Source organism: Thunnus thynnus, chromosome 5 (genome assembly GCF_963924715.1).
Source record: "Thunnus thynnus chromosome 5, fThuThy2.1, whole genome shotgun sequence".
Taxonomy (NCBI): domain Eukaryota; kingdom Metazoa; phylum Chordata; class Actinopteri; order Scombriformes; family Scombridae; genus Thunnus; species Thunnus thynnus.
Window position 1 is genome coordinate 5,965,596 of NC_089521.1, and position 21,310 is coordinate 5,986,905.

The following is a 21,310-nucleotide window of genomic DNA, read 5'->3' on the forward strand; positions in this document are numbered from 1 at the left end:
ACATTGCTTGTAGGAGATAACTATCACTTCCTGTGTCCACTATGTAGTGCTAGAGAACACCCCCTAATTATATGTCATGTTGCTGTATATCATGTCAAGACCACACCATGTAATTTTCATGTAAATTGGATGACATTTGTCACGTAAGGCTGACTTTGTGTTGTCAGTAGGTGGTGCTATGACTATGACTCAATATTGACATGTAGTTGTGTTCAGGCCTGGACTCTTATCAAGCATGAGAAATCTGGGGCAGATTGGACAATGTAAAGCCGAGTTACAACAACTTCCTGTTTAATGCCCCAAACATGTCTCGGGCAAAATTGTCTGGCATGCCACGCCAAGGGCGTTCCGTGAAAACTAAAAAGCTTCGCAATTCAGCATCGTGAAGGTATTTAGATGTAATCCACCAAATTTGAAGTCGCTTGGGTTAAATCTCTAGGAGGAGTTTGTTAAGATACAACGCCTGTCAATGTTCACAAAAACTTTGTGAAAAAAATGCATAGCAGATTCAAAATGGCTGACTTCCTGTTGGACTTAGGGTATGGCTCCAAGAGGCTTTTTTTAAAGTCCGGAGATGGCAGATCTGCCTACCAGAGTTTGTAAACCTACATCAAAATTTTCTAGGTGGCACCCTTGAGCCATTTTACCACACCCATGCCCAAGACCCATATCCAATATCACGTCACAGTAGGAAAAGCACAGGTGTAAATCATGAAGTTAATGTTGGCTGAGTTCCATTTAGCTGCTTCAGTTTCAGGGTCCTGGTATTGTGCATGCTGGCTCACTGTCACACTGTCATGGCTTACTCTGACACTTGAATAGTCAAAATGTTTGCTGTATCACGGCACTGAACTCAGTTAAGCACAATATTAACTGTATTTCTTGAAACCTTTCATCATAGCTCCCACTTGGGCTACTAATAGTAATTAATCGATATTTTTTTATATCTGTTGATAAGTCTGTATATCATATTTATTTAAAATGCAAAAAAAAAATCCTTATAAAGTTTCCAAAGCCTAAGCTGACATCTTTAAGATAATATAAATAAACCTTATTGATCTCACACTGCTGTGAAGTGTCACAGCAGTAGAAGTAGAATAACGCCTGGGACACACTGCCTGCTTGAGCAGCATGTGTATGTTGCAGAACCTCTTGTTTTTCATTTTGGTGTCCATGTTAACAGTTTAGAACAGCCACACAGCCCGCATGAGCTGTGCATCATCTAGAGATTCGGTACTTTGCCTATTTTTCCCACGTGACCGCACGGTTCTCAGCAAAAATAGACAGTAAAAATGATCTGTTGATAGTCATATTGACATTGTGTGGACACCACTCGTGTGCTAGCCGCAGCAGTTCAGCAACACACATGCGCTGCTCAGGTAGAGGTAGGCAGTGTGTCCCAGGCCTAAGTAGAAGAACAGCTGCATACTGAAGTATATACATGTACATAAAGTGTATTGGGAAAAATAGTCACAAAGTGAGGAGAGAAGGACACTGTGGTAAAAAATTAAATTAAATACACAAATTGCATTTGAGGGAAAATGTTTGCATATAGCAGTGAAGCAGCATGAAATACAGTTATTAAACTGACATCTTAAAATTCTGACAAACATTACAGGAAGATACTCCATTATACATTTATAATTATACATAAAACTGAGAAAAGCAGAACATGTCTGATCGGTAAATGACTTACTGATTAGCAAAGTTATCAAATTAATCTTCTGTTGACCAACCAATTGATTAATGACTACTAATTTCATCACTAGCTGCTACGGAAACAGTATAATGTATGACATAAACAGCTTTTAGTATTTCAGTACGTGGTAAAGAGCAGAACAAAACCTGCTCTGTGTGACACAGCTGCCAGTGTTGCCTCTCGTATCTTCTTATGATAACACCCACAGAAACAGAAAGCTCTTGTCTATGAAATGTGTGATATTTCAGTCTGTTTAACCAAACGAGGAGGATGGGAGTTTGCATCCTGTGCTGCTGCAATGGGAATGTACTGTACAGTATACGGCATAAGGTGCTCTTTGTCTGCCTCACTGTTCCCAAGGACAGGAGCGACATCGAAACTACGTCAGCAGTGGTCATGGTGTAAATCATTTGTTCCTTTACTTACAGTAAGTTCATTCACTCTTGTAGTATTTTTAATGTGCAGGTAATGTACAAGTTGGGGCATCTTGTCTAGGGAGTGGGAAGCTTCCTCCATGAAACTCCTTCACCTCTGTTTAAATGATACGTCCTAACTGTGATTATGGAGGATGGAGGCTGACGGGGCTTCAACGCTTGGCTAACCTGCCATATTGACTAAGAACAAGCACTAATATCCACACCTATGACTTGAATAAAGAGACAAAAATAGAACAAAATTCAACACAACATATACAAATAATAAATACATACAGTATATAAATATGAGCACTACTAGTAGTACTAGTGTTATTAGAGATAACAACCTTATAAATACTATTTGAAATAACAAATACTATTATTATTATATTTATTAAAAAAAAAAAATCCCCCTCATTAGCTTCTCACAGCCCTTTTGAACCCTTAATGGACATTTCCTTTGAATCCGCATAGCTGCTGATTTGAGGGAATTACCCTAAATTCATAGTGTTGTAATATGTAAAAACAAAGAAATAAAGAGAGAAAAATGCATTGAATGAGCTACAAAGTGTACTGTACATAGTACATAATATAGGACACCTGAAACCATGGTTCACATCCTGAGTGTCTTGTCTCTTAACTTGCAATATTTACCCAACACAACGATCTGTCCCTAACTGTAACTAAACACAACCAGAAAAAAAAGTTGTTTTAGTTGCTACAAGCTGATTTTTTAGGGAAAACCAAATAAATATGTTGTCAAAAAACCTTTTTCAGATTAATTCTCTATAAACATTATGTCAGTGTTTACTCTTGCAAATAAGTAATACAGTATATTAATATACTTTTTAGGAGACGAGGTTGCTGCAGAAGGTGGTGTGAGTTTACAAAGCGTTATCACATTCTTCATACCGCTCTCACACATTTATACTGAGCATACAGGTGATGTGTGGTTCTGTGTTTCAGTGTGAACATTTAGTGTGAACGCTGAGCCTATCTGTTCTTCCTCTGTAAGCTCGCCTCCCCTACACTTCCTCTTCCTCATCCCCTGTTCCTCGCCTCGTTCCTCTTTATCTCCGTCTTCTACTGACTCCCTCCTCTTTTCTCTTCCTCCTCATCCTTACAACTCCCTCGCCTCCCCTTCTTTCTCCTGCTGCCCCTCATTGACGGAAAATAAAAATAAGATAATAAATAAGAAAAAAACAGCAGAGACAGACTGAAAGCAAGGCCACTGAAACACCATCACATACTTTTATCAGCCATATCTGAAGACCTTGTCAGTGCACATAAGCAAGAAAACACAAGTGTCTGTTTGCCAGAAGACTTTAAAAATCACGTTTCTTTCTCCAGTCACTCAAGTGAATAATGATGTCTGATATCTGATTTAATGAGCCTTGCTCACTCATTCTGTGCACACACTACAATGCAGCAACACCCCAAAAAGCGTACACATTCCTTCTCGCTACCACGCCTTTGTGCACATACACGACTCCATCAGACACACACACACACACACATTCATTTGTTAACTATGATGAATGCCTGTTGGCTCCAAAGATATTTGTGAGCCGACACAGACCCTGACCAGCATGCAGCTATGCAGGTCATGATGACACACAATACAGTACATACTGCTGGTTGGTTTGAACTCTGAACAGCGGACGCTCATACTTCCGTGATTATTTCTAACTGGTTTCTGCTTTAATTTGAGAGTGAAAAGGAGAGAGATGGACAAGAGGGATAGGATGCCATGTCGAATCATTTGAGAAGTGAACTTTCAAGAGTTTCCTCATCTAATTAAAGACTATACCAACTTTCTGATCATCATACAACTTACCCAGTATCTGACAAAAGTCTGGCATGTCTGCTGTCTTTCTGGTGCATGTTTTAACACTAAGCACTGACATTAACATTATCCAAAGTGATAAAATGAACATTTTTGTGATCTAGTAATATATGCATTTCTTTATTTATTTACACATGACACTCTGATGTAAAGTCAGATATATCGACAACTACCAGCCAGATTGCCATAAAAATTTAGCATGGACTTTCATGGTTCCCAGTGGATGATTCGTGCTGATTTTAGTGACATCCTGACCTTTGTCTAGTACCACTGTCAGTTCTACATTAAACAACATGTCCCTCAATATTACTAGCTGGTTCAAACAATGGCTGGATCTCCATGAAGTTTACTGTGAGGAGGGTCCTTGTGGCTTGAAGTGTAAGACACATACCATATATTTGTTACACATCACCAACCTCTCTCCTTGTTTCCTGTCACCTATTTAATGTCCACTTTTAAATAAAGGCATAAATGCTCCCAAATACTTACAGAAATGTTGGCTGTGGATAATCATGGTCCCCAGATGATTGAAGCTAATGATTTTGGTGACCCTCTGACCTTTCATATTATGAAATGTAATGAACATTACAGCCTCTAGGAGCAGCTAGAATGATTTTAAACTTGTAAAACAAACCTCTTAATTTTCTATTTTCTAAATCTATTACATCTAACAGTACAAAAAACATCTGTTATCTGATTCAAACTTTGCTCAGATTCCAAAAAGACAAATATGCTTGAATTCCTACTGTGTTTTTTGTTGTTGTTTCTTTTTTTAACAATCTGCTGAACAAGGCACAGATGTTCAGGAGCATATTTAACATCAATTAAACATCCAGCTGCTACAAATTTTGCCACCTTAAGTTTAAAACATACAGTATGCTAAAACATCAGCATTCCTAAGAGCAGGCTATCTACCTGCAATAAGAAGATTGTTTTTTAATATACTTAAACAGCTCCATCAATCAATGTACAAAACTAATAAAAGGTCAGCTTAGTACCTTAAAGAGTAACTCAACCCCAAGCTGAAAAACAGTGTTTTACTGCATTCTCTGGTTGAAAGCCTAAATTAAGTTGGACCCTGAAGTGTGCTCTGTTACACCTGAAACCACTCTCTATAGTGATGTCACGGTGTACTGATCACACCCCCGAGTGCACTTCTACATCACTACAGCAAGGCAAAGAAGCAAAAACAAGATTTTCATCTGGTGTTGTTGTTTTAACACTGAAGCTGCCTTCATTGGTCCAAAATGATCACTCTGTTCACTCTCTTGAATCTAACCTACTCTGAATATTTCCCACTGTCTTTTTCAACATAAACTTGACTGACTGCCACTATTTAAAGAGAGTGATGGATGAGTGCCTACCTCTTTATGGTGGATGCCAGTGTATTGACAGGGTTCCAAGCCACACACTCCAACTGAGAGGTCATTTGATATAAATTTTCACCACTGTGGAGGAAAGACAAAACGTAGAAGAAAAGCTCATGAGCTGTGCAGTGGACTGTCATTTACCATCTGTTTGCGTCGCTATGTTGCCTTTTGTTATCCTCAATGGAAGCGCACTAATGAAAAATGCCAACACACACACACACACACACACACACACACACTGTGTCTCAGGTGGAGCTGAGGTTAAAGAATGCGCCTCAGACAGACACCGAGAAAGCTGATTTCTCCCATAACAGCCACCTTTCATTAAACACAGCAGACTCCACAATCATTATTCAGACCTGCCATGTGATTAAATACACTGCCACAAACATGTGCACACTCACACACATGTACACACGCACACTAGATTTATAGCTCTCACCCCTTAACACCACAGCCTCTCTATCACACCACCTGCAGGCTCGCAACAGTCTGGATGGGGTAGATGTGGTGCCTGGTACCCTGCTCATTACATAGCTATTATTTTACAGTACAGCAGGGGCACGCAGCCAGCAGAGCACAAATGGTATTTCTGCTGAAATATTGTTGGAATGGAGGCTGAGCACAAGAGAGCACAAGTAATGATCCATGACATTTTCAAATAAATAAGAGTCTACTTTTCTTCTCTATTGCTGACTGATGTAACCCATCACGGATTCAGCCTACATCCATTTTCTGCCCTAAACATACAGTGAGTGGTACAGTAGGTCTTTGAAGGGAAACCTCTCTCTCTCACAAGAAGCCTGTTGCAGCAAGGTACGATTTCATTGGAATAAACAGAAGAGGAAATTGGGCAATAAGTATGAGGCGAGACAGAGTCCATCACTTAACTGACAACGAAAAGAGTGCAGCTACAGAAATATTATCAATATCAACAGAAGATCCAAGGAAAAATATGTGACTTTACTAGACATGTAGCATGTGAGAAGCAGCAGGGGAACACCACTTTAACTGGTCCATTCACCAGAAAAATTTCCTCACTTACCTCATGGTATCTAGCCATGCAGATAGTTTTGGTTTTACTTACCCGGGTTTTGAGATTTCTGCCTCTACCCCAATATAAAGGAGATCAATGAAATTTGGTCTGTGGTGCTCAAAACATTGGAAAACTTGCATAGAAAGTCTTTTCTATGAAAACAGTGTGACAGTTCGTGATGTCTGTAGATTACCAAGGGTAATGGGGAAACCAATAACACAAAATGTCATTCACCTCCATTGTATCAGAAAGGAGGTAAAACTCTCAGTGGCAAGTATCTGAAAACCTGGACAAAACTATCTGCACGGCTAGACACCACTAGAGGAACACTATCCCCAGACAAGGGTGTCAGTATTGGACAAATCTGCAAAACCCTGAATTACTTTCAAATACAATACTTTTTTTTTTTTTTTTACACCCAATGCCAACATTTTTAAAATTATTTTTTGTCTCCAATATCTGCTCATGGCAGGTATTATGGTTAAGAAAATATTGTGAATGTGGTTAATAGAAATGTGAATGTTAATTGCTGCTGCTGTCAGAGGAGACAAATCCTTGAAACCTTCAAAAACTTCCAAGTCCCATTTCAGTTGTTGTCTTAGCTGGCTCCAAATTGCAAAATGAGTTTTGTTTTTCACATTTCACTGCGTTCATCTTGGCTTTATAAGAGAAAGTGCCAAGTTGAAGAAGACCAGAAAAATCTGACCAGAAAAACCCTTGTCCAGAAAAATCTGGACAAGGGAGCAGAACAGTATGCAACAAAAGACAATTACTGACTTCAAAGCTAGTGCACTGAGGTTGCACTGAATATGTCTGAGCTAACTGAGCTACCAGAAAATCCATCAGATATGTAACAGGGCTAACAGTCTACAGCCATGCTAGCAGCTCTGTGAGGCTGTACTCATAGACATATATACATAGACGCCACATTGACTGCTTCAGCCCATTGCTGTGATACATCAGCGTCACCAACATATTGGACCAGGCAAGACTGGCCTGTAAACAAATACAGATAAAAAACACTATAATGTTTACATTTCTCATCCAATTTCAATGAGTTGTTTTTATATTCAAGGGTTTATGATCTACATGGAGTAAACTTTTTCCTACCGTGGCGAAAAAATCTTAGGGCTATTGTGGGAAATTTCCCTCTATTGGTCTTACTGGACCATTCAGGTCAACCAGCCCAACAGAAGAAGTCACATTACTCCAAATGGTCAGTCCATCCTAAGAACAGGATGAGTCTACTTCTGTATCCCAAATATTTATTTCCCTTTGATTCCTCATAACTAGAACAATAGTTATGGTGTTCATTATGAATTAAACAAGTTTTGTCAAAACTGAAATTGACTTTGTTTGATGTTTACTAACTGATACTCCACTGTGCATGAATACTTTCAGGTGTCTCATACTGTTTCTCAGTATCTCTCTCTGTATGGATTAATAAAACTTCAGCATGTTTTCATTTCATGTTGTTCCAGCGGGCCAAAGCTGACGGCCTACAGAGTAAATACAGTCCTGTTGGTACCAGGCTGCAAGATTAGACAACTGACTCAACTCATATGAGCCTTCCCAGCCATGTGTGTGTGTGTGTGTGTGTGTGTGTGTGTGCTGAGCAGATATCAGTTATGTTTATGGCAAAGAAGACACACAGACTTCCAAGCCTATGTTCACTCTCCATCTCTCTCTCTCTCTCTCTCAGACATACAGACTCTTTACTTAGTATCCATCCCTGCTGTGGTATTTAGAGGATTCCTTCTTTTCCTCCATGGATGGAAAGCACTTTGTCAGTGGCATGAGAAGAATGTTTCATTTAGAAACAGAACAACAAGCAAACCTCCTTAAAATGATTCACTTTCAGATGCTTATTAAATCCTGTACATCATTTATTAACATATTTCTGAAAGACAGGTACAGGTAGTTCACTGTTGTGTAGAGTTCTTATATTTGCAGTTTCTCCCGGTCATGTTCTGAGTGAAGCGGTTTGATATGACAAATACTGTATGTGAACAACAAGCCTATCAGCCATAGAAGTTTATCACAGCTGATTGTTTTTCATTCAGACAACATTCTTGTTTTGCTATCAATTTGATTTCATTTCAAATAAAGCAATGAACACAAAATAGACTAGATGTTAATATTTTTAATAAATTGTGCAATATTTCCTGAGAGCTCCTGGTGTGTCAGAGGTTCGGGGGCAGAGCGTGGGGTAAAGATTAAGACAGAATGTGGCAGGAGGTGAGCTGGTCATGATGAACAATTTTGGTGGGACAGGAGAACATTTTTGGACTCATATTGTAATAATTTTGATACCTTTGTATTTTTGTATATGTATATGGGCACACAGTAAAAATATACATTTTATGTATGGGTATTCACTTAGTATGATAAATCAGAGTTTTTCTACATGAAAACCTCACAGAATGAATAGAAATCAACATTGAATCAGAAGAAAAAGATTTTTGAAAGACTTTAGTTTAGTAGAATAATGTTGATTAATGTTTTTGAAACTGTGCTCAACGTCAACCTTTCTTTTATCTTTAGAATGAGACAGTTTCAGGTATGAGGTGCACCGTTGTAAAACAAAGCCCTGAAATGTTTAATTTTGTGCAGCTTGCAAAATCTCAAATTTGAAATAAAAGACAAATTCTCTGCTCTAGTTTTGTAACCTTGCTTGGAAAGTTAATGAGTAGTCTAAAAGTCAAACAGAGACACGTGGACACATGGTTTTACAAAAAATAAAAGTTTTACGAGGTTATAACTGTGATTTTCTCTCAGCAGACAGACAGCAGTTTGTTGAGTGGAAATATTCCTGAAGTGGAGCGTTCCAGTCGTTAATCTACTGAGGCAAATCACACACTGTTTTGGAAAAAAGCTTGCCGTGACTCAACAAAATGAGAAGCAGTCTGCTGTCAGTACAAGCTTTATTCTCACTATTTTATTTTCTGCTCAATGCCCTTTAAACATTTCTTTTGATTATACTGGAATTTTTTAAACTTTGATATTTAGCCGTTGCCAATTAGCTATTAAAGCTGTGCCAACCTGAATTCATTTACATGATAAATTATTTGGTGGCATACTGTACTGTAAATCACTTTGCAAGTTATCAACACACATACCCAAACACTGTCCTTCACTGTTTTAATTGTAGATGTGATGATTTTAAATCCAGGAGCTCAAAGTCAGCATGAAGAGCTTCATTGAAACTGTTTACTTCTTATGACTACTCAACTGTTCATAGTTCATCTGAAAAGCAATATTCCTCAGGCTTGTGGTCTGTGTTGGGAAAAAAATATCAGTACACATTGTGCCAGAGAAAAAAACAGTGGTAGATGATAAGAGTAAAATAATGGTGATTACTCTGCATAGCTCTGTCATTGCCAAACAGAATAACCTGATCTACAATGTTTTTCAATATTTTCCAAGTCACTAAATCAACCAACTTTCATAAGAACCTCCTGCCCCTGTTAGTTGGCTTCCAGTGGCACCATGACTTTAAAGGGGACCTATTATGCTTTTCCTTATTTTCAGTGGTATATATAATGTTACAGTGTCAGATGTTCATCTTAAACGTGGCCAAAGTGTTAAATAATGAGGTAAACGTACACAGAAGTAAGCACCAGCTTCAAACTGCTTTGAACGCTCAGTTTCCAACAGTTTTTTCTATTTTCAGCCCGAGCTGATGTCAGCTTGTGATGGATTTCTTTATATCGTCATATGCTCCACACGCAGCATGTCAGTTCACTGCTCTACTCTGCTAACATTATGATATTTTTCCATTGTTTTGGGGGTAGTCACAGTGAGCCATGACTCGAGTAAAGCTGGCATGCTGTGAGTGTTTTTCCACTACACAGTAAGGCAAAGTAAAACAAGTAGTTCACCTGTTGGAGGTGTGCTGGTCGTCTGCAGCTCTTCATCAACCATCATCATCACTGTGGCTGTTTCTGCTTGTATTATTCCTCCCTGCATTATTTCTAACTTATCCGCTGAACAAATAGCTCCAAATATGTCCACGTTGTTATTTCGACCGTTTTTTAGTGCTACTAACGAAGGTTTGCTAATTCAGTGCGGAACACATTTCACTTCCTGTAAATTCTTCACAATAAAAAGTCTCCCGTTATTTAGTCATTTAAAAGCTTTTGGGTTTGCATCAGTGGCAACTTAACACGACTTTAATACGTAAAGCTGGCCATTCAGAAAAGAGTGGGTTCATCAAGAGGGGGGCCTTAAAGAGACAGAAGCTAAAACGGCCTGTTAGAGACAGAGGCTGAACTGAGAGTTTTAGTGGAGTCCAAAAGTAAAAACATAGAGCTGGAAAAGAGCATAATAGATCCCCTTTAAATAGCATTGGAAAGCTACTAATTAACATATACACAACATCAGAAATGAGGATTTTGAAACCACTTGTGGGGGAAATGCTTCTCATGGCCAAGTTAGTGTGAAAACAACTGAACCAGTCGAACAAGTGCCCAGAGGAAAGAGAACAAAAACAGAACGGAAGCCGCAATGGCAGACAGACCTGTCCTAAAGATGAACATCCTGTTCAAAACTGCATCCTGCTACCTTTCACTGAATTACTGCTGTTTGCGCGAAACAATCAACAATGGTTTCCGAAACATTTCCAGGTTTAATTGTTGCTGTTCATTGGTTATGAAAATAGATTTTGCCGAGACGGGGAGTGCTACTGTATGTGCATGTACAAGGACTGTGTGTAAGTCTCATGTGCGTGTGTATGTGTGTGAGCGTGCGTGTGTGTGTGTGTGCGTGCGTGCGTGTGTGTGTGTTTTACCTGTTGTAAGGGTTCCTCAACAGCAGTGCCTGGCTGCCTGCACAGCTGTCTGAAGGAGTGTGGCACCCATATACAGGAGGGGGTACAGGATACTGTTGCTCACCTAAAGTGCATGGACACACACACACACATGCACATGCACGGACACAATAAATAACATACATGCAAATGCATTTGTGTGTCTGTATGCACCCATGAAGGCTGAAATCCATGACTCACATGCAGGAGATGTTGTGTTTAAACTTCCACCATATCTCATCCCTTTAACTCTGCCCTCTCTTGCCCTCTCCTATTTTTCTCAATTTTTTTTTGCCAGTTTCTTCTACAAATAAAGACCTTTTGCTTCATGTTTCTCTGTCTGCTTCCCCAGCAGTGTAGTGAATGGCTCCCTTGACATTTCTCTGCATTCCAAAATCCTTCTCACTCCAATTCTCCCAGTTATCTTTGCTGTAAAAATCAGCAGAAACAGTGGCGACTTCATAAAATGTGATACACACACTTTTAAATATTTACCAATAACATGCGCAGCGGAGGGATTAAAGGGAATAGGTGGGCGGATGAAACTAGGGATGAGAGGAGAAGACGAGGGAGTTTGTGAGTCAGGATGTGGCTGATTTATACCGTCGACAGGCAAGGTCACTGTGGAGACGCAAGAATAAGGGACAAGACACTCCCTAGGTGAGGGCCATGGAGCTGTCATACAGACGCAGCTGTGGCTTTAAATACACATGAAGATCTACTTTTGTTCTTATTCTTGTACATTGTTTTGTTTTTAAGAAAACTGACTTCAGAAAGATAAAAATAGTTACCCAAAGTATTCTGGACAAAATGTGTCTGATCTGATTTGTGATCTGTGCAAGAAAAGTTATATTACAGGAAATACCTCAAGCCTGGTACAGCCAGGATCATTTTTAAGAATTTAATTATAAGTTAGATTTAAACCCACTTTAATGTTGGATCATGCACAATACAACAAAAGCAAGGAAGTTGTGTATGAAAAATTTGTCTTAAATGAAACTCTGGTTCCAGGTTCTGTGGAAGGGCAAAATGACCCAATATATTTGTAAAATGTACAGTTTTTATTTATTATTGTGATGTTATATGTGCCACATACACTCAAAACTCACCCATGGTGTTCTGCTGGGTTAAAGCGTCTTCATGTTTGAAGGAGTGGTTGGAGAACTGCGAGCTGTGGTGTGTAGGAGTGTGGCCGTAATTACCAGCTCCATCAAATGCAACCGCGCTGTATCCTGCAACACAGAAATAAGAAGGAAGGTTACTTTCAAATGTGATCCACAGAGATCACACTTTGCCTCCTAAACACTGTCAACAGCAGGCCTACGCAGTTTCGTAATTTTCCTTATTACATTGGGAATTACCTCCAGCTAAAATGACATGAAGAATTTTTTTCCCCCTAATTTAAAAAAATGGCACTACCACTGACGAAGCTCCAAGTAGGATCGAAACGTCCCATCTGATTACATTTTGTGACTCAGAGTAAGTGTGCAGGTGTTCCTACTTCTTTCATTGATGCTTCTTTCTAAAAGCCTTGCACCTCCGTGATGTGAGCAGAATTACTCTCCTTCAACTACCACTGAATACAAACGCAAATGTCATTTGTGTCTGTAATATTTTTTGAAAAGATGAATGCAGTTACCAGTAATTTCCTTTCTGCATATGAGAACAAATGTTTCATACACAAAATCATTTAAAAAAAAAATCTAATCCCAGAAAGATGTTTTATTTACTACAATTGCGACCTTTTGACATCACATCTTCATCAGGTATGAAAATGTACAGTAACATTTCCACGTTACCGCATGTCTCCAACTTCAACGTCTTCATAATTGGAGATAAATAAAATAAAAATAATGATGAAATGAAACGGCTTTTTGGGAGCATCTATTCAATGTACGGGCACTTTTTTCTCCTGAGATTGTAGTTGCCTTTTTGCCCACGCACCTGATGTCATGTAGGAATGTGCATAACCTTCTTACAAAAACTAAAAAGATCCAAAAGCAGTGACAAATAAATTCACTGCTGAACAAAGCAGCAGAAATATGTGTGGGTTGAGATTCTGATCCGGTCACAGAGGTCCATTAAAGTTTGGTGCTTCCCCACAGATAATCTGTTACATTTAAACCCTTAAAAAAATCCTTTTACTCCTCTGCTCTGACAGTTACAGCCAATGGAGTAAAATTGTTATTAATGATTGTATACTATGGATATGAAGAATTGTTTCCACAGATATTTTCAAGCCATTTTAAAAGATTAATTAACCATCAAATGAGGAATTAATTTACTTGACAACCTTTAAAAAAATTTGCAACATAAAACATAAAATGTATGCAGTCTATTATCCCCGGCATAATACAGTATCTTAGCAACTTTATACATTCATATACAGTTTTATATTTTAGCTATATTGAACTTTGAAAGTGTAAAATCAAAGTGGCAGATGTTCTGTGATCGAGTTGAGATCAGACAAGGTAAAAACAATTATTTCTTTAATTTGATTAAATCAAACAACATGATATCAACGCTTGTGAATATGCACCCAAAAGGTACATACACACACACACACACACACACACACACGTTGTCATAGGTTACTTTTGGGGACATTACATAGACTTACATTCATTTCCTGGAGACTTACCCTAACCTTAACCTTAACCACTGACCCAAAAATCAACGTTTTACCAATTGGGGACATGAATTTTGTCTCCAAATGGACAAGCTGTCCCCAATTAACTGGTTTGAAGTCAGAAATTTGTCCCTGAAAGTAGCCTATGACAGACTCTCTCTCTCTCTCTCTCTCTCTCTCACACACACACACACACACACGCACACACACACACATTCTGATTTATTTGATTTATTTATTTATTGAATGGGACAGTGTGCAGTTTGAAACATTAAAGATGCACTGCACCAGAGTTACCTTGAAGCTAATTTGCATCTGTAATCCCCGACAAAAAACATACAACAGCACAACAACATTAAAAGTAAAAAAGCAAAAAAAAAAAAAAAAAAACCCCAAAAAAACAAACAAACAAACAAACAAAACAAACAAACAAACAAAAAAACCCACACAGAACACACCATACAAAATACAAAATACAAAGCTACACACAGCACATCACATACATTCTGTTGTTCGGAGGAGACTCGATCTGTGCCTGACACCCCACACCAGACCTGACTCATGACTTAGACTGACCTAAAGGGCACAACACACTCCCATATATCACCCACATGCATGAACACACACACACACGCGCACACACACACACACCCCTCACCCTCACATACATACTTCATTAATTAAAACGCAGCACTTTCACTGACTTAACTCGGTGGATTAGATGGGTGGGTGAGAGGAGGAGAAGAGAAAAAACTCATTAAACATCTCCATTTATCTTCCACTCACCCCTGTCTGACTTCTCACTCTCTCTATCTCTCTCTGTGTGTGTGTGTGTGTGTGTGTGTGTGTGTGTGTGTGTGTGTGTGTGCGTAGGGTGATACTTTTGTTGCCTTGAAGTGCAGCACTGAGGTGACAAGTGATGAGGTCAATTTGTATTCAACTGGAAAAACCAAAGTCTGGAAATACCCCAAGACAGTTTTTTATTTCCTGAGTTTTCAGAGTTGTTTACATATCAGGAGAAATTCAACTTCATCATTTAAATTTGTGTAAATTTGCAACTTTTAAAAACTCACAACACAGAACTTGCATTCCCTCGGATTCATTCCATTTTCATCCTGACAGCATGTTTATCCTCCTGTAAGAGTATACTTTTTATACACTTCAGCTGTCTTTCACAATGTCAAGGACTAGATGAATAGGCAGTTAGGTCAAATTTCAGCATTATCTTTTCACCAAAAGTACTGATGTTTTGCTACTGTAACATTTTACTGATAAAACATTCAGACCTGGAGAAGCTATTTAACTCTTGCAACGAATTACATGTGCTATAAAATGAAAACGCGCCCCTTCTGAAATTGGCATCCATGATTTTTTGGCTGAAAAAAAAGTTCAGTCGCACCTCCAACAAGCCTGCTGTTCAGATGTATAAATGTAAACACTTGCAGAATAAATGTGCTGCTTTGATAGAAAAGTGAAATCCTTCCTGAGGGGAATGTAGCGTGATGTGATGGTCCCTGCGTGACCCTGATCTGCTATCAGCTCTACTGTGTGACCTGAGTCCTGCTGTTAGTTTGTTTGTCTGTGCTCGTCCAGCCACAGCGGGCAGCAGATAAAACAGGTGAGAGGTCGGCTCAGCTCTTTGATTGTAATGTTATTCCTAAATTATCTGCTTGATAAGCATGTTATTACTAATTAATCTGATAGGTAATCACTAATAGATTAATCATCCTTCAGAAAAGAGGGATTAAGTGAGAGCAGCAAAAAAAAAAAAACCTCACCAAGTTACAATCTCAACACATAATGTAGAGTATTTGAATCCCATTCATGACCTTTGGCATATTTCTACTCACAAGCGTGTTCGCTGTGACTCTGTAGCACGTATTCTTTATTAAAGTGAAATCCAGTGACTTTACTGTATAATAGGATGCTGCAGATGCGATAATAATGAATTAAAACGAGCAAAGAAACATGTGCTTTCAATTCAACTAAATTCAATACAATTCAACTGAAAAGAATAGAAATTCCTGAAAAAGATTCAATCTGGTTTCATTCTGTAGAAGTTTCATTTACACTGATTAAGTGTGAAGTAACGGGTTATATCACCACGTTGGATGATTTTCACATAATCTTCATAAAAGTCATCAGTTATTTCTTTGTCAAAATATGGGCCAAAAGTATTTGTGTTTTTTTTTTTAACTAAAATTACAGCTGTGGTTTGTAAATGTAGAGAAATACTCCAGACTCTAACAGCCAAAATGAAAAATTAGGATTAATTCAACGATGCCGAAACATCAAGAACTTTAATTTTTTTTTTACTCATACAACTGGAGAAAAATCCATTTTCGTTGTGTCACCATCATACTGTTCAATATCACCTCAGGCATGCATTTACTTAACCTTTAATTTAATTTAAATGTTGGTTTTTATCAGGTAGTTAAAAAAAATAAAGAGTGTGATCATCACATCGTATTAATTTCACAAGCACACAAATTTACTTTACACACTGTATTTTCATTTTGTCCGACACATTAGTTTCAGGGCAGATGCTCCTTTTAGTAGACTTTTTAAATCAGCTGTTTGTGGCTTTTTGTGTTGTGTTCAACAACCGCAATACAGGCGATAACTCATCAAAAATAGCACGATCAAACTTGCTGCTCTAATAGAATTATAATTTTTACACTCCCACTTTTACTGTTGGTCTGCAGTTCTGAGTATTTCAAATCCCTACTTGCTAAAATTCTTGTTTAAATATTTAATCCTAAAACATTAATTTGAAAGTAAATTTAAAAAAAAGCTATATGTGCCGAAAAGAATGAATGAATATCATCAGTTACTAAATTATGACAACATAAAAGCTTGTGGTTACAAATCTCACAAAACATCATCTATTCTAATTCAAAGCACAGACAGTCAGGGTCAAAACAAGTTCATGAACATGGCTTATGTACAGTTGCAGTTGTTTAGTTATGTTTTTTGTCTGTGCTCTGGCCTTTAAATGAGCCATTAACACAAACAGGCATCGATATCTTTGGCTTCAGCGTGAATTCCTCCATCACACAATGCTCACAGATATCACAACTGCTCAGCTGTATGAATCATCATTGAAACATTTGGGACGCTACATATGTAGCTTAGTAAGCAGTTAACCTACGACCCCAAACCAGCTGGGATGTACGAAACCTTCCTTCTTTTGCCATCAGCTGTCATCTCATAACTCAAAAGCACTGAAATTTTCCACTAAACTAAGAAGTTTCTTGAGTAAGAGATGCTTGGATTTCCTCAGCCTTCTAAGAAATAAATAAGAACGATTCATTTTCTGTGAGTGTACAAGCTTGATTTAGTGTTGGCGCACAATAGTCTCTGTGTTTTTTAAATTGTGTTTATAAGTGATCTGCGTGTGCTTTTAAATAGTCATCTATCTGTTTATCACACACTAGGATTAACTACGGCCTCCATGCAATGAAGCCAATTTAAACCACATTCAATTATTTTTCACAATATATTTGATCTATTTTATTATATATTATATTATTTTTAGGAACTGAAGTTTTCTTAAAAGAATCTACGCGTGGAGATGAGCTGAGTGAAGGGAGAGGAGTTGTGACTGACTTCATCAGTGTTCTTCAAATCTTCTGGGTGCAAAAGTAACCAAAGAGGGGATGGTGCTTTATAACTGACAGAAAACACTCACACACACACACACATCATCCTCCTCCAGCCCTACCTGTCTGGTTGCGGGCTGCAGGCTGCGTGTCCATGCAGTTGGTCAGGTATGGCGGGTTGCTGAACATCCTGCTGGGGGGCTGGTGGTGGTGCGGGGCGCCAACAGAAGGCGGCTGGCTGGTGGGCGGTGGCGGAGGAGGGGGCGCCCCGAACGCCCCGTACCTGCAGGCCCCCGTGCCCGTGAACTGCCCCGAGAAGTGGACAGTGAAGGCACTGAGGCCGCAATGGGGGTCTGTGTCGAGGTGGTGGGGGTCGCCCGTGGTCCCCCAGCTGGGCTCCTGCTTGATGAAGGAGTGCGGCCCCAGGGAGGTGTGAGAGGCAGCCAGGGAGGAGTAAGGGGAGGCAGCGGTGTGGAAGTCCAAGACCGGAGCCCACTGAGGGGCCGTGCTGACGGGCAGTGCCGGGCAGCCGGGGCTGGGGCCCGCCGGGACCGGCGGCAGCAGGGAGTTCAGGTCACGGACATCTGAACCCATTGTGGTCCAGGGGTAAAACTGAGGGCAAAGGTAGGCTATTTTTAAATTTGATCTGTCTCCCTGTACCTTTCTACCTGTCTACCTCCCTGCCCGTGTGGATGACTGACCTTTGGCCCAGACCCAAACCCAAAACAGCCACCACCCTTCAAATCCTTAAGAGTCTTTCACAAGTCGTCTCTGGCTCAGTTGTTGCCTGTCAGTTGTTTACGACACCACGCAGCCTCTCTGGAAACTCCTTAAGTTCATGGCGAAGTAGCAAAGTCACAGCAGTCAACTTTTCTCAGCAGCGGAGAAGAGCACAAGGAGAAGAAATAAAGAAAAATTAAACAGAACAATCAGCTGTGATCTCCAGTTTCCGTTCACAACAGTGAGAGAGTGTTGGGCTCAGAGAGATGGAGTCCATTGAAAGAGGAGAGAGGTTTCTGCTCAGAGCTTTCTCTGTGAATGGAGAAAGAGGAGTGGAGGAGTGAGGAGGAGTGGCCCTCTTTTCCCTCCACGCTCTTAGGCTGTGCCTGTGTGTGTGTGTGTGTGTGTGTGTGTGTGTGTGTGTGTGTGTTTGGGTGTGTGTCTGAGGAGGGTAGGGGGTGGAGTCAGGAGGTGATGAGGGACAGGAGCCCTCTGACTTCATTCATTTACTGTAGGCTGAACAATACACACACACACACACACATACACACAGGAGAAAAAGCACGTCTCTGACCTCAGTGACTAAAACAAAAGTTCCCTATATTTCTTATATTTTGCCAATATGAAAAAAAACTTTATTGTGTGATTGTATCTTCTATCTAAAAATATCCCAGAATATCCCCGTCATAAGGTTTTAGAGCTATAAATCTACTTTACTGCTCGCTATTTTTCATCACATCAGCTATTTTAAAACGTTTCTAATCGAAAAAAAAATCCAACATACTGGATAATATCATGTGATAGCATTTAAACCCTAAAACTCACCTGGACAGAAACGCAGGTGAGAAGGCCTCGCGCAGGAATGTATTTTAAAGAGAAGTGGAAATGAAATAAATGAGCCTCCTTCATAAAATCGCTATTTGTTTCTAGAGCCTACTAAAATGTGTCCCCCGGATTAGATTGTATAATTATTTTTTAATTATATTTGATGGTATAGAAGAAACGGGAGAACGGTTTAATTTAAATAGTTGGCAGATTAATTGTCACGCGCGGATGAACGGCCCGCGTGGCCATAAATCTCGTGGATTTAGGCTTTAAGGCCTTCGGTGCTATTCATTTATTTTTAATTTCTATTTTTTAGACCATTTTTAAATGTTTGTTTATAAAATGTAGCCTGTAGTAGGTGTGGTAAAAATCGGCTGATAAGCACGCTGACAGATTATTAGTTTACAAATATGATTTATGATCCACACGGCCTGAAAAATATCTAAATACTAAATACCTCAAAACTCATCAGACACATTTTAATCTCAGTGATGAAGCGGACATTATTTGCTTTCAGTTCGAAAAATATTTTACACCATTGCACAATAAAAAAAAACGGCGAATTAATTTACTATCAACACTTTAATAAAACCGTTAAGATATTATTATCTATAATTATACTGATCGTGTTTGTTCTGTTATTATTACAGACTTATTCCCTCCTGACACGCCGGTTTTCCCTTTAACTCCGTGTCTCTGTCTCTTTATTTGTGTTCCTTAGTTGTGGTGATGAATGTCAAAATGCCGGTGAAAAGTCCGTTTCTGTTGTAATCTCTCTCTCTCTCCCTCTCTCTCTCTGTGTGCGTGTGTGTGCGTGTGTTTGGTCGAAGGGAGGATAACGGCTCATTTAATGCAAATATCATCTTGACTTTTACCACCAGTCAGTGTTGAGGCACCGAACAGAAAACACACAGACAGGCTTTGACCTCCAGTTCGTCTTTAGAATAACAGCCACAAATATGACCGAGAATTTAAAAAAACAATATTATTAATATTTTAGGACGAAAAAAAATGATTGTTCCTTCACTTCAAGTAGGCTGTGTGTGCTGGACTGTTGTTGCTGCATGATTTAAAAATACTTATGACCCCAAAATGCGTCAAATTAGGCGACGTAACAAAAGTCAAGAGTGTGACTGACTGCTGTCACTTTCTTTAATGTCGCTGCCTCAATTAATGTTGTAATCATTTTTGGATTTTTCACTTTTTAATTAATAATACGACTACTGTACAGTATCTAATTCAGTCTGCTCGTCGCCCTAAATACAGAGAGAGAAATGCCTTCAGGCTACTGTGACAGTTATTGTTGTTTTTTGTTTGTTTGTTTGTTTGTTTTTAATCTTTTTGCGTTTTCAGTTGATAAAAACACCAACTAATCCATACTTTATTTTCTACAGCACTTTACATGCTTTATTTTGTACTGTACCAACCTCATTATGTCAGGACTCTGGTTACAGTGAGAACCAGGCTGAAGATCTGTTTATGACCCTGCGGTCATAATTTAAGATGACCTGAAGACACAGAGGGGGAGAATATGAGATAGGAGGACAACTATTATGAAACATGTTTACACTGCAAAAAAAAAAAAAAAAAAAAGCTCACTCACAACACGTCCTACACTCTCATTGTCTGTGCTTCCCTGTGTCTGTAGTTGTTTTTGTTTTTTGTGTGTTTTTCCTTCTTTGGCCGAGGTGTGGCTCAAAAGTTATTTCTCAAATATACAGAACATTCGCTGATTCAAACTTATTTTTCATTTGCTTTCCAGATCCTTGATACAATTTTTTATGCACACATTTAATTATTACAAGTTTGCACACATTAGACATACATTATAGTTCAAATTTTAACATTAATGGATTACAATGAGCCATTTTGACTAAATCTGGCTCATCTGCATCATATTAATATATTGATGCCCACATAAACAAGAACTGTGTAAATTCTGCAGTGTTTACGAGTATAAGTAACAAGCCTGATGGGGCGGATTTATTTCTTAATGAAGGTTACTTTGACACAGCAGTCTGTAGAGCTTGAGAGGAGTCAGCTCCTCAGACAGAACAACAATGATGACGTAGTGTTTGTGACATCCAGGGAATGTCAAGCTTTGATTTGGTTATTACCATTTGTTTGTAGCCATTATTGTCACCTACTGAAGCAAGGAAATCCAAATTTGGGTGAATAAAGAAAAGCAAGGGGGGATGAGCAAGTGGTAACCACAACAGCTGAATGTGATAGGCTGAGGCACCTGTCAATAAGGGCAAACACATCCACAAATATACGTCATTTTAAGCCTTATTATCTCATAAAGGAATAACACATTTTCAAACTAACAAACAAGACAAGTTAGAAGGGAAATTAACTTT

General features: G+C 39.0%; 1 protein-coding gene across 6 annotated transcripts in view; it reads right to left on the reverse strand.

Annotated features, from left to right (window-relative positions):
• Positions 1-20,524, reverse strand: part of wt1a (WT1 transcription factor a) — a 33,701-nt gene extending 13,177 nt beyond the window's left edge. The window contains exons 1-5 of one of the 6 annotated variants that reach the window (XM_067588874.1): positions 20,378-20,524; positions 17,528-18,273; positions 12,284-12,406; positions 11,157-11,259; positions 5,326-5,409 (exon numbers count right to left, since the gene is read on the reverse strand). In XM_067588874.1, the coding sequence (XP_067444975.1) occupies positions 5,326-5,409; positions 11,157-11,259; positions 12,284-12,406; positions 17,528-17,999 (782 nt within the window). In that variant the 5' untranslated portion in view covers positions 18,000-18,273; positions 20,378-20,524. Of the gene's footprint in view, positions 1-5,325; positions 5,410-11,156; positions 11,260-12,283; positions 12,407-17,527; positions 18,483-20,377 lie in introns of those variants that run through there. The other 5 variants (XM_067588875.1, XM_067588873.1, XM_067588877.1 and 2 more) reach the window with 5 other exon arrangements.
• Positions 20,525-21,310: the final 786 nt, after the last annotated feature.